Source organism: Urocitellus parryii, chromosome 1 (assembly GCF_045843805.1).
Source record: "Urocitellus parryii isolate mUroPar1 chromosome 1, mUroPar1.hap1, whole genome shotgun sequence".
In the NCBI taxonomy this organism is placed as follows: Eukaryota; Metazoa; Chordata; class Mammalia; order Rodentia; family Sciuridae; genus Urocitellus; species Urocitellus parryii.
The window spans coordinates 251,223,648-251,245,383 of NC_135531.1; the positions used below are offsets into that span (position 1 = coordinate 251,223,648).

At 40.9% G+C, this 21,736-nt stretch overlaps 1 protein-coding gene and 1 pseudogene across 1 annotated transcript in view; both read left to right on the forward strand.

Annotated features, from left to right (window-relative positions):
• The first annotated feature begins 329 nt into the window (after nt 1–329).
• Nucleotides 330–5,117, forward strand: LOC113194317 (large ribosomal subunit protein eL22 pseudogene; annotated as a pseudogene).
• Nucleotides 5,118–11,615: 6,498 nt separating this feature from the next.
• Nucleotides 11,616–21,736, forward strand: part of Kiaa2012 (KIAA2012 ortholog) — a 106,869-nt gene continuing 96,748 nt past the window's right edge. The window contains exons 1-2 of the mRNA XM_077795065.1: nt 11,616–11,699; nt 13,032–13,316. Coding sequence (XP_077651191.1) covers nt 11,616–11,699; nt 13,032–13,316 — 369 coding nt within the window. The remainder of the gene's footprint in view (nt 11,700–13,031; nt 13,317–21,736) is intronic.

A 21,736-nucleotide genomic window follows, 5' to 3' on the forward strand; every position in this document is an offset into this window, starting at 1 on the left:
AATAAGGGTGTGAGGAGGAAAGAATAGAAATTCACTGGATTAGACAAAGGGGAATGAGGCAGGGGAGGGGGGATGGGAATAGGAAAACAATAGAATGAATTGGACATAATTTTCCTATATTCATATATGAATACATGACCAGTGAAACTCCACATCATGTACAACCACAAGAATGGGATCCTGATTAGAATAAGTTATACTCCATGTATGTATAATATGTCAAAATACACTCTACTAAAAAGAACAACGTTGTATCTAAATGTTGTATTTAAAAAGAACAACCACAACAACAAAAACAATAAGTTGGGCTTTTTGCCTCTACTGTAGACATGGCACCTGTGAAAAAGCTAGTGGTGAAGGGAGTCAAAAACAAGAAGCAGGTTCCAAAGTTCACCCTTGACTGTACCCACCTTGCAGAAGATGAAATCATGGATGCTGCCAATTTTGAGTGGTTTCTCCAAGAGAGAATCCAGGGAAGCAAAAAGCCAGGAATCTGGGTGAAGGGGTTGTGACCACTCCAGAGGAGCAAAAGCGAGATTGCTGAAACTATCCAAGGTGTCTTTTTCTACAAAGTATTTGAAATATTTCACCAAAAAATATTTGAAGAATAATCTCCATGATTGGTGTGTGTAGCTGTTAAAGGCAGAGAGAGTTACAAATTACATTACTTCTAGATTAAGCAGAATGAAGAAGAGGAGAATGATGAGGATTCAAACTTGTTTATCTGGAATATTTTGTATGAGTTCTTGAATAAAACTTGGGCACCAGTTGTATCTCTGCAATATGGATCAAACAGAAAATTGGAAATCACAGTAAATGGGCTTCACTGGGACTGTCACTCTGTATTTGTAATTAGATTTTTGTTTGTTTCTGCTTAGAAATTTCAGGTCTCACAGTAGTGACCAAAGAAGGAGGAGAAGGCTACTTACTAGGAAGGCACTAAGGAAGATAGCTGAGGGTGTGAAAACGCAAGCTTCACTCAGTCTCTATTTTATCTTTAAAAGTGTGACAATTGTATCTGGTGCTTTCCTAAAAGGAAGATTGAGGAACACAGCATGGGGTTCCTCATGCATTAAAAGCAAAACAGATGATTTTGTTCTGAGATTCTCCTGTGGGGAAAATGGCAGTGTCAATAAAAGGCAGATCTCTAGGCTTTGACTTTGTTTTTAAATTATAAGAGAAAAACATAAGTTGGAATACTTATTTAACTTTTGACATTGAATGATGTTGGAAGGAATTGTTAAGAATTATTAAATCCACACCCTATAATGAAAGTTCTGTATAGTTTACTGAGCTGGCAAAACTCAGTTTATGTATCACAGTTCCCTCTCCTTTCCTTGACTATGAAAAACATTACTCATCATCCATGGAGATTTTTTTTTCAGTTGTAAATGGACATAATGCCTTTATTTATTTATTTATTTTATTTTTATGTGGTGCTGAGGATCGAACCCAGGGCCTCACACAAGCTAGGCAAGCACTCTACCACTGAGCCACAACTCCAGCCCCCCATGGAGATCTTTTGAACTAGGCCAAAACTCTGCAGAATTACTCTCAATCAAGTATTCTAAGCAGCCACTCCCAAGTGATTGGATTTGGTACATACCGGGGAAATTAGCTTGCCATCCCTATGCTACCTGTGGAATTTAACTCCACAGAATATGCCATGTGTTCTACCACCAATCACCCCTTTCACCACCTGAAAGAATTGGTGAAAACTCACAAGAGTGTGACTAAAGTAACACTTTGGAAATCAACTTAGAATCTTCTTGCAGGTTCTAGACTCAGTGTCATGCATTGCTTTGGGTACCCCCACCTTGTTATTAATCACAAAAAGTTCTGTCTTGATTATATATTTACTCTATATTTATACATTAAGTACCACCCATCTTTCAACTGATGTACTCAAAAGATTTTTCTTCCTTAAAATCTTGAATGCTTGATGTCTGTTCTACTAACTAAAGAAAACGCCTGTGTGGCATTTCATGAAGTTTAACACTAACAGAGGACCTGGGTCTTTATTCCACGTGGTTTGTTGTTATTTGTATTGGGGATTGAAGCCAGGGGCTCTTTTCCACTAACTATATCTCCTGCCCTTTTTCTTTTCTTTTCTTTCTTTCTTTCTTTTTTTTTTTTTTTTTTTTTTGTTGTTGTTTGTTTGTTTGTTTTTAAGACAGGGTCTCACTAAGTTGCTCATTTGCTAAATTGTTGAGACTGGCCTTGAACTTGTGATCCTCCTGTCTCTCAGCCTCTCAAGTAGTTGGTATCACAGGTGTGCACCACCACACCCAGGTTCTTAGCATTGGCTGAACATTCACCTGGGGATGAGGTGAATAACCAGTGCCCAGGCCCATCACCAGAACAACTTCATCAGCTTCTACAGGGGTGGGACTCATATCCTTCATTTCTCCTAGTACTTGTCATGGTAGGTACTATTATTCCCATTTTCCAGACAAGGAAACCGAGGCTCAAAAGGGTTAAGAATTTGCCCACTGCACATCTAATAAGGGACAGAAAAGTTCCAGTTCCCAAGTAACTTTCAAACCTATGTTGTTTCTGTTAAATGCCCTCCATAATACATTTAAAAACAGTGACATACCTAACACTAATCTGAAAACCTCACCCTCCTCAACCACATGTAGACCAGGGATCAGACCACAGAGCCATTCACCCACACGCAGCAGCAGGAAAGCCCCTCTTCTCGCTTCCACACCTCAGCTTTCACCCTATCTCTGAACTGTCACTCTCTCCACATCTCCACCCCATGACCAAGATGACTCTTTCTCTCTAGGAACCAGGTCAGAGCAGCATATCCACTAGAGCCAGTTGGCCAGACCAATCGGCAACCCCTTCTATAATTGTGACTGTGAGTTGTGAACATTTTTATTTCCTAAATGCTTGGATTTAAGTAATATCAATGTGTTAGATGAAATATATTTTTAAAAAGACAATGAATTAAACAGATTGACAGGGGTGAACCAACGTGAAAACAGCTTGCCTTCTTCCTCAACTCTACTTGTTGCTTTTCATTTTATTTATTCCCTGGACAAAAGGAGAAAACACAAAGAGATTCTCAGTGCATCTAAGAATTCCTCCTATGAATTCCCATCTTTACTAATTAGAGAACCTCGTCAACTTTTCTTTTCTCCAAACACTGCACGAAGAGCCATTTTTTACTGCTATTCTTAGCAAATCTAGAGCTAAGGGGAGGGTGGAACAGCTGCCCAACTCCTCAGGTTCTGAGAAAGGCAGACTTCCTTCCCCAGTTTGCTGCCGGGCAGGCGCAAGCCTTCCACAATATGGATTTCGTTGTCTGAACTCTCTCAGCTCTGCCACACCCCTTGTCAGAGAGGAGAGCCGCAGTTATATCACAGATCAGCCAGGGAAACAGCTAGTCATGAATCACAGGGACTCTGTGGATCTCTGCCGAACAAAGAACTCCAGCTCTGGGAAACTTTCTGGCCCAGCCCAGTCTTTTTCTCTGCCCCAGTGGAAAGCAGGTAATTTCCAACTAGTCCTGTCAAAAACCAGCGCAAGGCAGGTGTAGCAAAGCCAGGTCAAGAGCTTTCTTTATCTTCTCACATCCACAAATGCTGTTTTTTTTTTTTTTGTTTTTTGTTTTTTTTTTTAATACCAGCTGCATCCTAAACACTAAGTAAAGATGGTGATTAGTAGTGGTGGTGGGCGTCTCAGTAGGAGCTTTCTTAAGAAGAAAAGGTTTTGAATGAGCCAATGAAAGCTGTTGCCAGGGAACCAGATGCCATGAACAGGCCACTCCAGCAGCGTAAGAATACAAGCCACAGAAGCCAGGAGTGTGGACTGAGCACTACGTGCACTTGGCAGCTGATCCTACAAGGCCTGTTAACCCTTTGTGCACCAGACTATGGTTCAAGAAAAGGATGATCTGCTGTCTGTCCTATTGTCTACTATCCCCCCTCCCCTCCCCTCATTTGTATACGGGGTAAAAGCGGGAGTTCATAATCCACTTGAATCAAACCATGTAATATGATGTATTAAGAACTATGTAATGTTATGAACGACCAATAAAAAAATAAAATAAAATAAAATAAAATAAAATCTTAAATTTATAAAAAAAAAAAAAAAGAAAAGGATGATCATAGAATCCAAAGAGCCGAGCCACTCTGCTGTCAGTACTTCCCTTTAGTATATGACCCTTTCAAATTAAGATGTTCTCCCGGCTGAACTCCCCCGGACCACTTAGCAGAGGTGGGCATGAGTGAGCGCTGTCTAGGAACCCAAGGCCCTGCAAAGGGCAGGGCTCATGGTTGATCACATTTTTTTAAATTTATTTTTTAATTTGAGGTGGACACAATATCTTTATTTTATTTTTATGTGGTGCTGAGGATCGAACTCAACGCCTGATGCATGCTAGGGGAGCACTCTACCACTGAGCCACAACCCCAGTCCACCCGCCTCCATCACATTTTTTATGGCACTAATGATTGCTCTCAACTTGTGCTCCAGTTCTATCTGCCCTATTGGCCACTGGAGGAGGGACTCTGCTTCCCCAGTTGGGTCTGCTCTTCAAGAGCAACTTCTCTTCTCCCTGAACTCTCTGCTTACAGAGTTTCTTGGGGCCAGCAGAGGTTGGCAGCCTATGCCCTGTTTTAAGATTGTTGCTGGGAGGAGCACGGGCACAGGCTGGCTCTCTGGGAAGATGAGAGAACAAGCAAAGCCCCTTTGGCGGGGCCTCCTGACCTGCCTACCGGAGAATACTTTCAACACTCCACTCATCCTGATTCTTTCTTTCCCTTTCGGAGGATCCTCAATCCATGTATCCACTCCAGGGCTCCCTCCTACCTGGCTGGTCAATCTCCACAGGGGGACTTGCAAATTAACTCAGTGCTCAGGAGAATCTGAGCGCTTTCCTGAAGGAAACTACCCAGGTTGAATTGCAGGCAGTGAGGGGCCCGATGGGCCAGGGGCTCCTAGCTTCAAAGTATGAACTCTAGCCGTGTGGGGCTGGAGGGGAAGGTTCTCCAAGCCCCTTGACTTCTTCCTCAGATCAGACCCAGCTGCTAGCCATCCCTGTCTTCGCGCCCAGATTGGGGACTCATTCTGAACATCAAAATATCACTAATGTGGGCAAAGAGTGAAAAGAGAATTTTCATACACCTTGGGGTATGCAACTGCTATATTCCTGGAAAGATTCATGTTTTGTACACCAAATTTATATCTATGTAAAACAATTAGCATGCAGGACACAATTTTCACTCTGTGATAGAAAATACAGAAATTATTCTCATTGTAGAGTTTAAATACTGAACAGGAAGCCAGCTAAGAGACGAGTCCGTGACCTGCCGTCTACATACTACAAGGAGATGACTTTCAGAGCATCAGTTTGCACAGAAAAAAAACCTTACAATTGTTCATTTATAATGCAGAGAGAGTGTATGTATATTCTGGATTATGACATGAAGTTATTTCTTAATGTTTTCTATTTATTGAGTCCATACTCTGTGACAAAAACTACACTGAAATCATTGCATCTGTTAATTTCATAAACATCACTGTAATAATTGTCAATGAAAATCAAAAGAAAAACTTACCCATGGTTAAACCAGTGACAGATAAAACTATCTTCTCATTCTAACATCCAATGGTTCTAAAGTTTCGATGGTCTCAGTGAGTGGCCACCGCTCGGAGAGTCTCCCCTTAGAGTTAAACTCATCTTCACTCTTGTCACCCTCCCTGGGTCTGTTCCTATGAAGGATTGTTACTTTTGCCCCCAGTGACTCTAGCAGCTGTCCAGAGGGTGATTGATTTCTCCCCATGTTCCAAAAGATCCAAGAACGTGTGATTTTTATTTCTTCTACAAACTTACTATCTCCCCACCATAAATTTAAGAGCTTGCAATTACTGTGAGTATTCCTGCTAATAAAACGAAGCCCAGAGCAAAGGCACAACTAAATATTTTAGGTTCTCAAAGCAAACCCTTCAGAAAGATCTAAAATAAATAGAAGTCCAGTGCCCTCCCCATGAACTAGCCCGGCCATGTGGCCGTAATTTATACCTAAGGAGACGAAGGAAGCAGGGAGCCAAGGCGGACACTTTCCCCTTTACTATGATTCTAGTGTTCTTTATTGCATTTTTTTATTCATTTCTTTTTTTAAATTTATTCTGATTTGTTATACATGATGGCAAAATGCAATTCATTTCATATTACACATATAGAGCACAATTTTTCAAGACACTGATTGTACACAAAGCATTTTCACACCATTCGTGTCTCATACATGTACTTAGGGTAATGGTTTATTTTTTATTTTTATTTATTTATTTATTTTTTTTTGTGGTGCTGGAGATTGAACCCAAGGCCTTGTGCATGCAAGGTAAGCACTCTACCAACTGAGCTATGTCCCCAGCCCCTACTTAAGGTAATGATGTCTAACTCATTCCACCATCATTCCTACCCCATTGGCACCTCCTTTTCCCTCCCTCCCCTTTTTCCTATCTAAAGTTCCTCCATTCCTCCCATGTTCCCCCCTAGATCGCCATTATGAGTCAGCCTCCTCGTATCAAAGAAAACATTTGGCCTTTGGTTTTTTGGGTCTGGTTTGCTTCACTTAGCATTATATTCTCCAACTTCATCCATTTACCTGCAAATGTCATGATTTTATTCTTTTTAAATGCTGAGTAATGTTCCATTGTGTATATATACCAAAGTTTCCCTATCCATTCATCTATCGAAGGGCATCTAGGTTGGTTTCACAATTTAGCTAGTGTGAATTGTGCTGCTATAAACATTGATGTGGCTGTGTCCCTGTAGTATGCTGTTTTTAAGTCCTTTGGGTTTATTTCCTTTTGCATTTTCTTTTTTTCTGATCTGACCTGGACCACATGAGAAATTAGCCCAGCTCTGGACAAGTCAAGTACTCATCCTTGGCAAGCCTGTGCCCTTTCCACCAAGTTAGGAGGGTTGCATCTTCTATGGGGAGTTTGTTGGTGCCCTTTCAGCCTTTGTTTATTGAGCCTGGCTGGAGTCTCTAACTTATGGGCCTAAGCTTTGTACTATGGCTGGGCAAGCTACACACTACTAAAACAGGCTTTGATCTAATTCTCTTCCTTCATGTATCTTTCATACTGGCTCAAAGCTAATTGCACATCTCTTTGAGCATGTTAAAAAGCAAATAATGAATATTCATTGAGCTACTATTCTATGCAAGAGGTACAATGGAGAGTCCTAAAATGATGATCAAGCCCCTACCTTCCAGAGACTTACAGTCTATAGGTCACAACAAGTGGTATGAGCCTTCATATTGCATGGCGATGCTGCTTGTCATACACATGACCCATAACTTCAAAACTCTTTCATTTTTACATTCTTTTCTTTTTTTCTTTTTGGTACCTAGGGGCACTTAACCACTTAGCAACATTGCCAGTCCTTTCTGTATTTTTATTTAGAGACAGGGTCTCGCTGAGTTGCTTAAGAGCCTCACTGAGTTGCTAAGGCCAGCTTTGAACTTGTGATCCTCCTGCCTCAGCCTCCCGAGCTGCTGGGATTATAGACATGTACCACTGCACCCAGGTCATTTTGACATTCTCATATAGCTTGTCTTCGATGTTCATGGTAGATCACTGTGGCTAGCTCTAGCAACCTTCATTCCACTTTGCTTTTGGTGCAAACGGTTAGGAAGCTGAAAATGTTATGTCCTAGACAAATTTGCAACTATATTTGCAAGGTAATGCAAAGAGAGGCAAGGTTGGGAAGATATGAATGTTTAGAGAGAATCATGGCAGAGAAATCTAGTGTCCAATCTCCAGTTTCATGGAGCGTGCTGTTGTGGCTGTAGTCATGGTCATTTACTGGTAGCTATAGGTTAGCTAAGCTTCTTATGAGTAGTTGCCACTACTTTATTGCAGAGGTGGGATGGAGAGCAGGCTGGAATTAGGACCCTATTTGGACAAGGTCTCATTTCACCTCTGGTCTGTTCTATGGCTTTATGCAAATCATTTAATCTCTGGATGATCTTTGCTGTTCAGGAAGCAAGGGCAACACCGATGGCTCTTCTTGTACACTATCCCTAAAGATGAATGAAATTACTAGACAATATAATCACACTTCTTTATAAAGGAGGGTGAAAATCCTGACACTAACTCCTAGACCACTCCTCCAGAGTGGCATCCCTTTACCCCAAGCATTTTGGAACGAGGAACAAATTCCTGAACACACTGGGGACCTGACCATTGAAGAGCATCTATTTTCTTTGTTTCATGTGGTTTCTATTTATTTACAGAGTGCCATGGTTATTCATAATGCTTTATAAACCATAAAAACAAGGTCTCCACCCTATAGAATTTACAGTGTAATTTAAACAGACATGCTGCATGGGCTGGCAGGTCAGGCATGCTGGGGGATGGTGCTGGTGTTGTATAACATGGGTGTGGAGGGTTTCTTCTTGACTTATAAATACTTTCCAGTTACAAGGCCCTTTCATCTGGGATCCCCAAGCACTTTAGAATAGCAATAACCCCGATTGCTTTCTAAATGCACTTTCCATAAACTGTTATGGGGACTGAGTAAATGCTTTTAAATGTCTATTAATTGATCTGTGGATCTGTTCATTGTCCATATTAAACAGCATGGATGTAAACACGACAGTGTAGGTGAGGCCTGATTCGGGCTGTGGTCTGGCTGCTCACAGATCACAATTCCAGAGAGGCTTGGTATCCTTGCCCTGGGGCTGGAAGGGCCACAGGGACACCTGTGGATTTTCCCAGGAGAGATTCTCTCTCAACCTAGATTCAGAAAGATCACCTTCTGGAGCCCTGATTCACCATTTATGGGCAAGTGAGCATTTCAAAATCAGCTGAGTTTGGAGAAAGAATTTCCACTGCAGAAACCTGGGTAGTCCTCCTTGGCTAACCATACTGATTTTCATTCGACTCCCTCCTAATTGCTCCATCCAGTGTTTCTGATGCTACTCTTCTCTCTACTCTTCTCTGTAGCCTTCCATAATGCCTACCACCATCCATTCACTACACTCACCTCCACTATATGTATACATTTGCTTCTTTTCCTAGAGGACCCACCTTTCTCCATGTCCATAAATGTACCTGCCTTACAGTTTTGTGGTTTTTTGTTTGATTCTTTTGTTTTGTTTTTGTTTTGCATGAGGGATTGAATCCAGGGGCCCTTATCCACTAAGCCACACCTCCAGCTCTGTTTATTTTTTATTTTGAAACAGGGTCTCACTAAGTTACTTAGGGCCTTGCTAAGTTGCTGAGGCCGGCTTTGAACTTGTGATCCTCCTGCCTCAGCCTCCCAAGCCGCTGGGATTACAGGTATGTGCCATCATGCCCAGCTGCCTCGACATTTTTGGAGTACCAGGGGCTCCTTGAGTCCAGGAATTATGTCTCATATAGTAATCTCTCAGGAGATTTTTTTTTTGAAGGATCTTGCTATACCTTGAAGGGGTGATGAAGGAGAAGGAAAGGAGCAACTATAGCCTAAGACCCCTGTAAACTATATATAACCCAGGTTTTGTAAGATTTTGTCCAATCTACTGTAAGGAGGTCACTCTATAATAATGCTAACAATTGAATTATGAAGTGTTAAAAAATAGGGAGGGGTGCTGTAAATTTGAAAATAGTTTTAAGTTAAAATATACATAACATAAAGTTATCATTTTAGCCATTTTTAAGTTTACAGTTCATTGGCATTAAGTACATTCACACTGTGAATCATCTCCAGAACTTTTCATCTTCCAAACTGAAACTCTGTACCCATCAGATACTGACTGTGCTTTCCCCTCCCCCAGCCCCTGGCCACCACCATCCTACCTTCTATGCTACGCACTTCACATAAGTGGAACTGTACGTTTGGCCATTTGTGATTGGCTTATTACATTTAGCATAAGTCTTTAAGGTTCACCATCTGTAGCACGGGTCCACTTTCCTTTCTTTTAAAGGCTGAATAACATTCCATTGCATGTCTGTGCCATTGTGTTTGACCATCCACCTGTCAGTGGACACATGGCTGCTTCCACATTTTGACTCTTGTGAATAGTGCTGCTCTAAACATGGGTGAACAAACAGACCCTGCTTTCACTCTTTTTGGGGTATATGCTCAGAAGTGGGATTGATCGATCACACTAATTCTGTATTTAATATTTCAGAGGAACTGCTATAGCAATTTCTCTACAAGCTGTACCATTTAACATTCCCACCAACAGTGCATAAGGGTTTCACTTTCTCTACATCTTCATCAACATAGGTTGTTTTCTATTGTTGTTGTTTTAATAGCCATCCTAGTAGGTGTGAAATGTTATTGTGGTTTTGACTAGATTCACTGTATTGTTTCTCCATGATAAACGCAATCTCATGGAGATTCTTCCTCATTAGAGTTGAGCCTTCCTCCAGGGACCTGAAAGATAAGTGGGCTTGTAGCCTACTGCACTTCTGCATCCAGGCCAGCAGGGGGCACTTCCACAAACCCACGGACAGATGGCAGGGCAGCTTGCTTGCCCAGGCCAATGGAGGGTCCTAGATCACCATCAAGGGGGCCTTTTTGTTGCTGGACTCACTTCCCTCTCATCTTGTGCTCCTCGTGGCGTCAGCATTGAAGAGAATCAAGCAGCCTATGGAATAACAATGTTTCTCAATGGGGATGCTACTGTCCAATTCCAGTGGGACAATTCATTTTATAGGACAATCTCACACACTGCTGAATCCTAGGCCCCTTTTGCTAAGCCAGTTATTGTAACCATCAAAATGCCCCACCCACATTTCCAAAGTTCCTCCTCTGGGGAGAGAAGCTGCCCATTTGAGAACCAGGCACAGAAAGGAAACTGAAGAGTCCCAGTATCTCCTGCTCACTCATGCGAAGCAGCCACTGCTATAATGAGGTCTTGTGTCCAGTTCATGGGATGCTGGGGCTCAGCCAAGGAAAACATCACAGGTGGCTTTAGGTGACCTAGATCACTCCCTTGAGTCTGTTACTGGTTAGTTGTCAGCGGCAGGCTCATGTGTCAGGAGAAAGGGGAAGACACTCTAAAAGCAAGGTGAGCATACAACAGAAAGCATATGGCCCCCTCCCCCACCCCCACCACCAGGACTTGCCATCTGAGCCTGGTCCTTTCAATGACCAGTGGACAACCCCCCACCTCTATCCCAGCTGGAGAATGAACACTACTGCCCTCCGCAGTCTCTGCCTGGCCTCTGCTGGGTTAAGGGACTTCATTTCCCTGTGCTGCCATAGCAACCGGGAAACAACCTCTGCCACAATGAAAAGGATGGTGCTGTGGCCCAGATCTGTAGATGCACACAGCCAGTAACAGAGCAACCAGAACCAAGGGACAACAAGGGCTCCCGCAGAGGACAGAGAGGTTGTCCAGAGAGTATACAATCCGGGGCTTGAGGAATCTGGGCAGGCAGTTTGTTTTTCTCTGTACAAAGATGCACACTGTCTAAACTGTGTGGCTGGTTGTTACTAAGAAGCTGCTGTAAGAGGGAAAAATGTATTTAATAAAAGGCCCAGTGTTTGTGGTCTTCTTGTGCTTGCTGCTGAGCTTCGGAAATCTTGAGGTGTGACCAGTTTTCAGCCTTCAAAACCAAGATGAACTGCCCCTGAGAAGGGTGGTCAGAGGGGAAACATGTTTAAGCTCTCTCTCCTGAGCCGGGGACACGGGAAGTTGGTCCAGAACAAACAGAAGTTGGAGGTCTATTTTGAACCAGAGGTGAGTCTTATAGCTGAAAAGGGGCATGTTGTGGGAGTGGGGGGAGGAATGCTCTATCCTTTCACTTGAGGATGAACCAGGTGTGTTTTGGTATGGGTTGTTACTGGGATGGTGAGGGTCTCTCAAAGACCTTAATGTAGTTGGCCTCATATCCCAAGATTGCCCCTGGGGCCCTCTTCCTTCTTCTTGCACCTTGACGGACAGCCTTCTGTGTTTGAGATGGAAGGAGAATCCAGATTGCCTGGAATTTGGGTGGTTTGGTTCATGACCAGAATTCCCACCTGGGTTCTAGGCAAGCCGTTGTTTATTTGGTTTTTAGAAGTCATGCTCTGAGGTTGAAATGCTATGTGTGTTTGTGCCATTTCAATGGCTTCCTTGAACTTTCTGGAATTCAACCCACAGGATTCATATTTAATATATGCCAAAAAAAGTCTCATTTGAGAGGATTTTAAAGAGGTGGCAAAATTTCCTGGTTGTACTAGAATTTTATTTCTTGAATCCTGCCAGGAATAAGAAATCCATTGGGAGTGCTTTGCAAATTTGGGGTCATACAGAGATTTCCATTGTCATGGCAGTTTGTCATGATATTTGACCTTTGCTGTGTTAAAAGACATATAAAATTTCAAAGGACCTCTATGGCCAATGCCATTTACTTACAAGATATATAACTATTTTATAGGCTCCTAAATAGCCAAATTAGGCAAAGTTACATAGCATCTGGAATGTGTAGAAATTCTCCCTGTGTGCAGCTGAACCAGTAGTGGGTTGGAATGGTTTTCTCCTATTTAAACTGCCAACCTGTCCAGATCTAATTTCAAAGTTATCTGCTGCCCTTGACAATTCTGACTACCTACTTGCATATCAGGAAACTTTAACTGGCCCATTACCTACACTGTACCCACTCCAGCCTCCGCACATGAATGGCTCTCCTGACAATCGTATGGAATAAAATAGAATCATGCCCTGGGTCCCACTAATTTTGAGATGCAGGAAGAAAAACCAGTTGCTAAGAAGAGTATTTGTGTTTCACACCGGTAATCCCAGCAACTCGGGAGCCTGAAGCAGGAGGATTGCAAGTTCAAGGCTGGGCAATTTAGCAAGATCCTGTCTCAAAAAGTCAAAAAAGAGTCGGGCATGTAGCTCAGTGGTAGAGCATCCCTGGGTTCAATTCCCAGTACCAAAAATAAAAGAGTAATTGTGTTCCATGATTCCACATGAAGCAACTCAGAGAAAATCAGTAACTGAAGGGAAAGTCAAACACTGCATGAGTGGAATTTGCTAAAAGAGGGTCTTCCACAGTGATTCAATCAAGGCAATTTCTTTTCATTACAGGATTACTTGAACTGGAAGTCCCCAGAAGACTATGTCCTGGTCAGCAAACCTCAGAATGAGGAGGATGCCAACCAGCATTCTTGGAACCTCTTTCTTCCTAAGACTTTTAGCACACGAAAGGGTGCCCTGATCCTCTACTCAGAAGGGCTAGCCATCTCAGCATGGACCCCCAAAGAGAGGAGAAAGGGCTCCTGCTGCCCCAAAGGTCACAAGAAGGGGCTGGATCTTGAACTTCGTACCCTTCAAGATCTGAAAGAAGCTGTCCTGGCATATGGAAGGAAGCAGGTAGGCAGAGCAGTTCCTCGGGTTTGGGGAAGGCACTGGCCTGTGTGTCTAGAAATCTAGTTGCAGCCCTGGGGATAACTTCCTGGACCCTAGGAAAGGTATGAAACCCTCAGATCTCCATTTCCTCGTCACTAAAATATGTTTGTATGTCGGCCACACACAATCTTCATGAGGCCCGCGTGAACTAATACACGAGGAAGGGCTCTGTTACCATTTTGTATTTTCTTTTCTGTTATAGTAACAGAGTCCTTTTAAGCATTCAGACAGATTCAGGCCAGCAGACATTTCACCAGGAGTCCTTGAAATCCTGTCTCAGAGTCATGAGCATCATCGTCCTACCTCTGATGTTCTTGGCTTTGTGGAAAAGAGAAGAACATTTTAAATATTTACCTTGGTCCCTTCAGCGTCTGGAAGACAAATTAATGACCTTTTCCATTCTGCATTTAATATTAAGGGGAACCCAGTATGCTCATTTTCTGATTCAGACTTTCTTGTGAGATGCCCACATAGACCCTGCCTTATATAACTGCAGGCTTTGGCCCTTTGACTAAGGCCATAATATTATCTGGGAAGATGTGTCCCTTTATGAAATTCTAGATTTGAGATGATGGATTACTCTGTGGTTTGCATCTCTGCTGACTAATAAAATCATTAGCTTCTGACACCAGGCCCTCCATACGTTGGTTTCTCTTCCATCTCCCACCTATTCTTGCCAACATCTCTACTGGGGGCCCCTCAGCCCCCTATGTGCCTAGTTCACTCCAACACCCTATGCCCTTTCTATGGCAACTAACTCCTACCCACCCTTTAACAAACAGCTCAAATGTCATCTCCTCTCTGAAGCTTTCTCCCACTTTCCTAGGCAGAGATATCCTGGGCTCCTACTTTTGCAAACATTCCCATACCATCACACATTGAGATTTATCTCTGACCATCTGTCATCCCTGATAGAATAACATCACCCCCATCACAGGGCCTATGTCTAAATCACTTCCATAAATGTTTATGGAATGAATCAGCCATGCACGATACTTTCAATGTTTCTTAGATTGTCTCCCATTATCATTATTGAACAATTTATCACCTACCCCCACCCTAGACAGAGCTTTCAAAGGAACACTCCTTCTGTTTCCTTCCCCCACTTCAAAATAGAAAGGCTGGATGACCTTGACCAAACACTCAATTGTCCTTTGTCTTGAAATCCTACATTTAGGATGAAAGGAAGCCAATTGTTCTCAGATGCTTACTGCTACTTTGTAGCTGTTATTTTATTTAATCTTCCCAATGACCTTGTAAAATGTGGTTTTCTGCCCCCCTTTTATAGATAAGGAAACTAAAGCTCATAGGAGCTGTGTGATTTGCCGCAGGCCAGAGAGCTAGTAAATCACTAAGCCAGGATTCAAAAATGGGACTGTCTACCTCTAGGGACAGCATGGTCTGCACTTTGTCCTATTGTCTGTGGACCTGAAGGACACCAGAGGCTGTCTGTCTGGTGTTTGCCTGTTGGCCCTCAGATCCTCTCTGCACACACTTCTCCAGCTTGGCTCTGTGTCACAAGGGGGTTGAACCAGGCTATGTACAATCCCACAACTGTCTGTGTCAACTGGTTCCTGATTGAATTGACAAGGGGAGAAGACTGGAGAGGGAGAAGGGGAAAGATGGGTAGGTTCCCCCTCCAGCTCTCCTCAAGTGATTAGATATGTCTGCATCATCTGTGATCCAGATCCCAAAAGACAGACACATGATGGCCCTGAGCTCCTTTAGGTGACTCCACCAGCAATTCCTTTGTTCCTCTAGCATATGAGTGGTCCCAGCTTCTGATATTACTGATCTTAGAGTTGTCTTGTATGGGGTTCTCCTGTGGCACGGTGGGAAACAGTAGTCTTTAGCAGCCTGAGTGCAACTGGCAGGATTATGGCCACAGTCTGCCTTCATGAGCAGGAGGCAGGAGCGTTAGTTGCATTGTATCTGGATGTTGGCATAAATGTGGTCCTGCCCTGTGAGCCTTCCAACAAAACTTGAGGTTGAATCCCTTTCATTCAGGTAGATAAGGGAGTGTATTGAACTCCATGGAAAATATATTGCCTCAATATCCGATTTCTGAGCTCCCCAAACCTGTATGTAACCAATCTCCTAAATTAAATTCCTTCTGTGTTTAAATACCTGGAGTAGTTTCTGGTTAGACACTGACTGTTATGCAGACCAACTGCCCAGAGTAATACCTCCCACAGCACTCAGATGCATGTCCATATGGCTACAGTCTTTGGGCAACAGGGATCTTGTTAATTTTTTAAGTAGGTGAGTCCATTTGGGAACAACTTCATTTGGGTCAGATTTGGGCTCAATGAAAAAAAAATAAGTTCCTGTCTCTGATATCCATCTATTAGATTTATAGCTCATACAAAACAGAATATAATAATAGTCTAACTCCAAGTGGGTAGAAAGGAAATGATGTGAAGAAACCAGAAAGGAAATAAGGTTTGGAATAATAGCAGGGCAGGGAAATTAAGATTAGAAAACATAGAACATTAAAAGAGGAGAGAAAGCAACTCAAAGAGTAGAACTCTGGAAAAAAGAGCATCATCTGATTAGGAAGAGTACAGACTAAGAAGACAATTTCCAAACGCTACCCAGAGCTGAAAAGGCTACAGGGAAACAGCAGTTTCATGCATTAGGAACAGAAATTCACATGATGTTTCTAGAAGGCATTTTGAAAAAAATCTAAAATGAGTGAATACACTTTGATTCATTTTTCTACTTTGAGAACTTGCCCCTAGGAAATAAATGATATGTCCAAAGATTTATTGCACAAAATGTTTAGTGTTATTTGTATCTCTAATTTTTATTTTATTATTTTTATTTTTATAGTTCTTAAATCCTTTAGTTATTTATTAGTACGCAAAACACTGAAAATAATAAATGTAACACAATAAACATTGACTAGAAAAATTACAATATAATCATTTAATGGGTTTTGGATCAGATGATAAGTCATGTATCAGTCATAAATAACATGCAAAAATAAAACAGTATTCATATATAGGTAATAAAAACATCAATGTTCTATAATATTTTTTAAATATCTACTGAGTTCCTTTTGCTTCTAAGTGCTTCCCAAGTATAATTAATTTATGCTTTCTAACAGTCCTGGGGGTAAGTGATATTCCATGATCCCATTTTAAAGATGAGGAAACTAAAGCACAGATAATTTGAGTAATTGACTCAAGAAGATCATTGCACCAGAATTCCAGACCAGGCAGTATAGAAAACATTGCCATCTTAAAATGATCCAAATTTTTAAAAGATTAATTATACATTCTTAGAAGTATACACATCAAATTTTTCCTCTGGGTTCAACCATGACTAGTGTAGTTATAAATCATATTTTTATTTATATATTTCTTTTTATTAGACATTATTTCTTAAAGCCATAGAATTAAAAAAACAAAAAGCAGAAAAAAGAAAATCTTTTTGGCTTTGAAGGAGGTAGACAGTTGGCCCTAGAGATCCAAGTGGGAGATGAAGGAAGGAAATGAAATAGCAAATTGTGCTTTGGAGGTGTAGTTCAGCAATAGAGTGCTTATCCAACATACTATGCTGTAAATTGAAACCACTGATAACCATACTGTCTTCCCTCAGGGGCAGTATTTCTTTGTACACATAGGATAGGTCAAGAGTTAAAGACACCATATTCCAGGTAAAATAGAAAGGTGGAGGGAAATAAATGAGGAGGGTTCACCAGTATGGTAGAACTGTTGAGGGAAGAATCTCTACTGGCTGGACCAAGAATCAAGAAACCTACTCGGGCCCCACTCAGATCTGGGAAAATGGAGTCTTTACAAGGAGGTGCAATTCAATGTCCAAAGTATCTCCCAGTGTTTTAGTCAGCTTTTTCGCTGCTGTGACAAAAGGACCCAACCAGAACAACTATAGAAGGAGGAAAAGTTTACATGGGGGCTGTTTCAGAGGTCTCGATCCATAGACAGCAGGCTCCATTCCTTGGGGCTCAAGGTGAAGCAGAACAACATGGTAGAAGAGTATGGGGGAGGGAAGTGGTTTGCATGGTGATGAGGAAGCAGTGGGAGAGACTTCACTTGCCAAATACAAATATATACCCCAAAGCCATGCCCCCAATACCTACCTCCGCCAGCCACATCCCACCTGTCTTCAGTTACCATTCAATTAATCGCATCAGGTGATTAATTCACTGATTGGGTTAAGGCTCTCACAACCCAATCATTTCTCCTCTAAATCTTCTTGCATTGTCTCACACATGAGATTTTGGGAGATACCTCACATCCAAACCATAACACCCAGCATCCTCAGTTCTATCTGTGGGTCTGATGGGATGCACATGATAATATCTCTGGAATTTATGCCTCAACATACACTCACTCTTTAACACTCTATATGGCCCAGCTTCCTAAGGAGCAAAGATAAATGTGAAGTCAAGACCAAGAGTTCTCAGACTTCAAGATACATACAAATATGTTCCTTGGTGGTTGATTTGCCTTTTTTTCCTTAAATATATTTGTTTATTTTAAATTTTGCTTCAAATCTTTTTTTAAAATTTTCCTAGAGTCATTTATTTTATTTTTATTTATTTATTTTAATTAGGTATATGTGGCAGCAGAATGCATTTTGATTCATTGTACATAATTGCAGCACAACTTTTCATTTCTCTGGTTATATACATGTAGTGTTGCACCATATGCACAGTCCTAGGGTAATTATGTCCATCTCATTTCACCATCTTTCCTGCCCCCATGCCCCCTCCCCTCCTCTCCCTCCCCTTTGCCCAAACAAAGTTCCTCCATTTTCCCCATAAACCCCACCACCATCATATGGATCAGCATCCACTTATTAGAGAGAACATTCAGCCTTTGGTTTTTTGGGATTGACTAGTTGATCTGCTTTTTTTTTTAATTTTGAGTTATAGATGGACACAATACCTTTGTTTTATTTATCTGTATGTAGTGCTGAGGATCAAACCCAGTGCCTCACATGTACTAGGCAAGTGTTATACTACTGAGTTACAGCCCCAGCCCTTGGTTTGCTTTTTAGAACAGAAATAAATCTTGTTCAGCACTCTGAAAGTTAAAATCATGCTTCTTCAGGTCTTTCATTCCTTCAACTTCTTATTTAGAAGTCAAATAGCTATAAAACCTAGATAACTATAATTTAGGGGTAGTTTCTAAATGATAGTCATAATGATGCTCTTGAATCATCACAGAATTCTAAGGTGTCTCTCAAATCAAAAATATCAAGTAATTTTCAAATTGTTAAGTATTTATTATTCTTATATTTTTAGAATTATTGTAAATCTACTGATATTTAATATGTTTGTATTAGTCCATTTTCTGTTGCTATAACTGTATATGATGGTTGAGTATAAAGAATGGAGGTTCTGGAGGCTGGGAAGTCCAAGGGCAGGCACCAGCATCTGCTCCACTTCTGGTGAGGGCCTTCTTGCTGCATCATAACATGGCAGAAAACATCAAATGGAGTGATAGAGCAAGCAAGCTTTTTCCTATTCTTAAAAAACCACTAATGCTTCTATAGGGACCACACCCTCATGACCTCATCTAATCCCAATTATGTCTCAAAGGCCCTACTTCCAAATACTATCAACATATGAATGCAAAGATTAAATTTCCAATATGTAAACTTTTAGAGGACATGTTCAAACCATGGCAATGCCCCATAATGAGATGTTGATTAAGCAATATATTAAAATAAAGAATAGCATGCCATTTTTCTATTCTGTGGAGGGATAAATGGGATTTAGATAATTATAGCAGACTTCAACCAAGGTTGTATTGCTACAACCATTTCCTTTATAAGTGGGACTATATTTTGAAGTATTGTCAGCCTTGTTCCATTGATTAAATCCACACTCAACTATACCCTCTAATTTCTCCCCACATCCTAATACTCAAGACACTTAATTCTTTGGTTATTGTTTTCAGACACTGCCTAACCCATGGAAGTTTACCACTGTATCAAATAAGAAAATACTATGAGAAATATGTATTTGAATCAAGCTTATTTTTCTCATCTTACATAACATAAACTCATATAAAATAAGAAAATACAGAATGGAGGATATTACCCTTTCAGCTAAAGATCAGGGGGATGAAAATTGCCTTTGCAAAACCTGATCAATAACCGGCTACTTGTTTGATGATGTCCCTAAAAAAGGAGAAGTATTCCCACAGCTGTCAATCAAGTGTTAAGGCAGCAGCAAGGCTAAGCAAGGAAGTGACTTGACTGCTCTTTTTCCTGGTGTCCTGCATTTGTGCAGGTCCTGAGCACTTGTACTTAGAGATTTTCATAAATTTGAAGTAGGAAGGACCAAAGAGAAAGGTGGGCGAACTCAAAGGTAATGTCAATAACCTGACACTCATGGAGTGCTTACGAATCTGTGTAATAGCTTCTCTCAATCCGTTCAAGCCCATGAACTGAGTGCTCGAACTGCCTCCATTTTATAGGGGAAAGAAACTGGGACTTGACACTAAATAACTTGTCCAAAATTACACATGCAACAGAGTTAGAGTTGGAGCTTGGACAACCCTTCCAAAGCCCCACTCTTAATAGAGGGCCTGACTTTGAAAGACTCCAAATAGCCCAGGTGGAGAAAGCATCTCCCCAGATTTAACAGTGTTCGTAAAAAGTGGATCTGGGGCTGGGATGTGGCTTGGTGATGGAGTGTTTGCTTAGCATGTGCGAGGCCCTGGGTTCCATCCCCCGCAAAACACACACACACACACACACACACACACAGAGAGTTTTGTCTTTCCTTAAAATAACTCTTTTCAATTCTAAAAGCAAATCAGATTTTCATTAAAAATCAATCTGGGTTATAAATAACATTTTTATATTAAACAATATATATGATCCAGTAGACTCTTGTTTTTCTAGATTTATGTTCTTCATCCATCAATTCCCTGTATAAGCAACAGAGAACATTTATAATAATGCTCATCTAGAACTTACTGTTATGGCAGTCACCAATCAAATCATTTCACTTTATATTTAATCCTCACAATAACTTTATAATTTATCTCCATTTTTATTGTGGCAACATATACATAATAAAATTTACCATCCTAACCATTTTTTGAAAGTGTAGAGTTTGGTGGTTTAAGTGCATTTCACATTGTTGTACAAACATTCCTACCATTCATTTTCAAAATTTTTTCATTTTACCAAACTGAAACTCTGTATCCATTTAATATTAACAACCAATTTCCTCCTGCCACTTGCCCCAGGCAACCAACTTCTAACTTCCTGTGTCAATGAATTCAACTACTCTGAGTGCATCATATGAGTGAATTCTACAGAAAAACCTCACACACTCCTCTTTGTTTTGGTTTTGGTACTAGAGATTGAATCCAGGGACACTCTATCATTGAGCTACATCCCCAGCCTTTTAAAAATTATTTTTATTTTTTATTTTCCGTACTGGAGATTGAACCCAGGGATGCTTAGCCACTGAGTCACATCCCCAGGCCTTTTTATTTTGAGACAAGGTCTCACCAAGTTGCTTAGGGCCTCGCTAAATTGCTAAGGCTGGCTTTGAATTTGCCATCCTCCTGTCTCAGCCTCCGAATGACTGAGATTACAGGCCACTATGCCTAACAGAAATTCTTCCCTTTTAAAACTGAGCAATAGTCCATTGTGTGTTTATACCACATTTTGTTTATCCATTCACCCATCAATGGACACTTGGGTTGTTTTCAGACTTTAGTTATAGTGAATAATGCCCCAGAAACATGAGAATACACTATCTGTACATGTTCCTGCTTTCAGTTCCTCTGTGTATGTATCCAGAAATGGAATTGCTAGATAATGGGCAAATCTATTTTTTTAATTTTTTCAAGAACCCCTGTACTGTTTTCCACCATTTTACATTCCCACCAGCAGTCACAAAGCACTCCAGTTTCTCCATATCCTTGCCAACACTGGTTTTCTGTTTTCTTTTCCCTCTCTCTTTAAAATTCTATAGAAGTTATCCTAACTGGTATGAAGTAGTAGCTCACTGCAGTTTTGATTTGCCTCTCCCTAGTGGAAGGGACATTGAGCATCTTTTCATGGGTTTATTGGCCATCTGCACATCTTTTTTTTTTTTTTAATATAATCTATTCAAGTGCCTTACAATTTTTTAACTGGATTTTTGAGTTTTGAGTAGTAGGAATTCTTAAACATTCTGATATAAATTTGCAAATGTTTTACCCTATTCTGTAGGTTATCTTTTCATTGTTCATAGAATTCTTTGATGCACAACAGTTTTTAATTGTTTTTCTTTTTTAATTAATTAATTTATTTTACATTAGAATGTATTTTGACATATTGTACATGAATGGAGCACAACTTCTCATTCCTCTGGCGGTGCATAGTTCAGAGTCACTCCAGTAGTG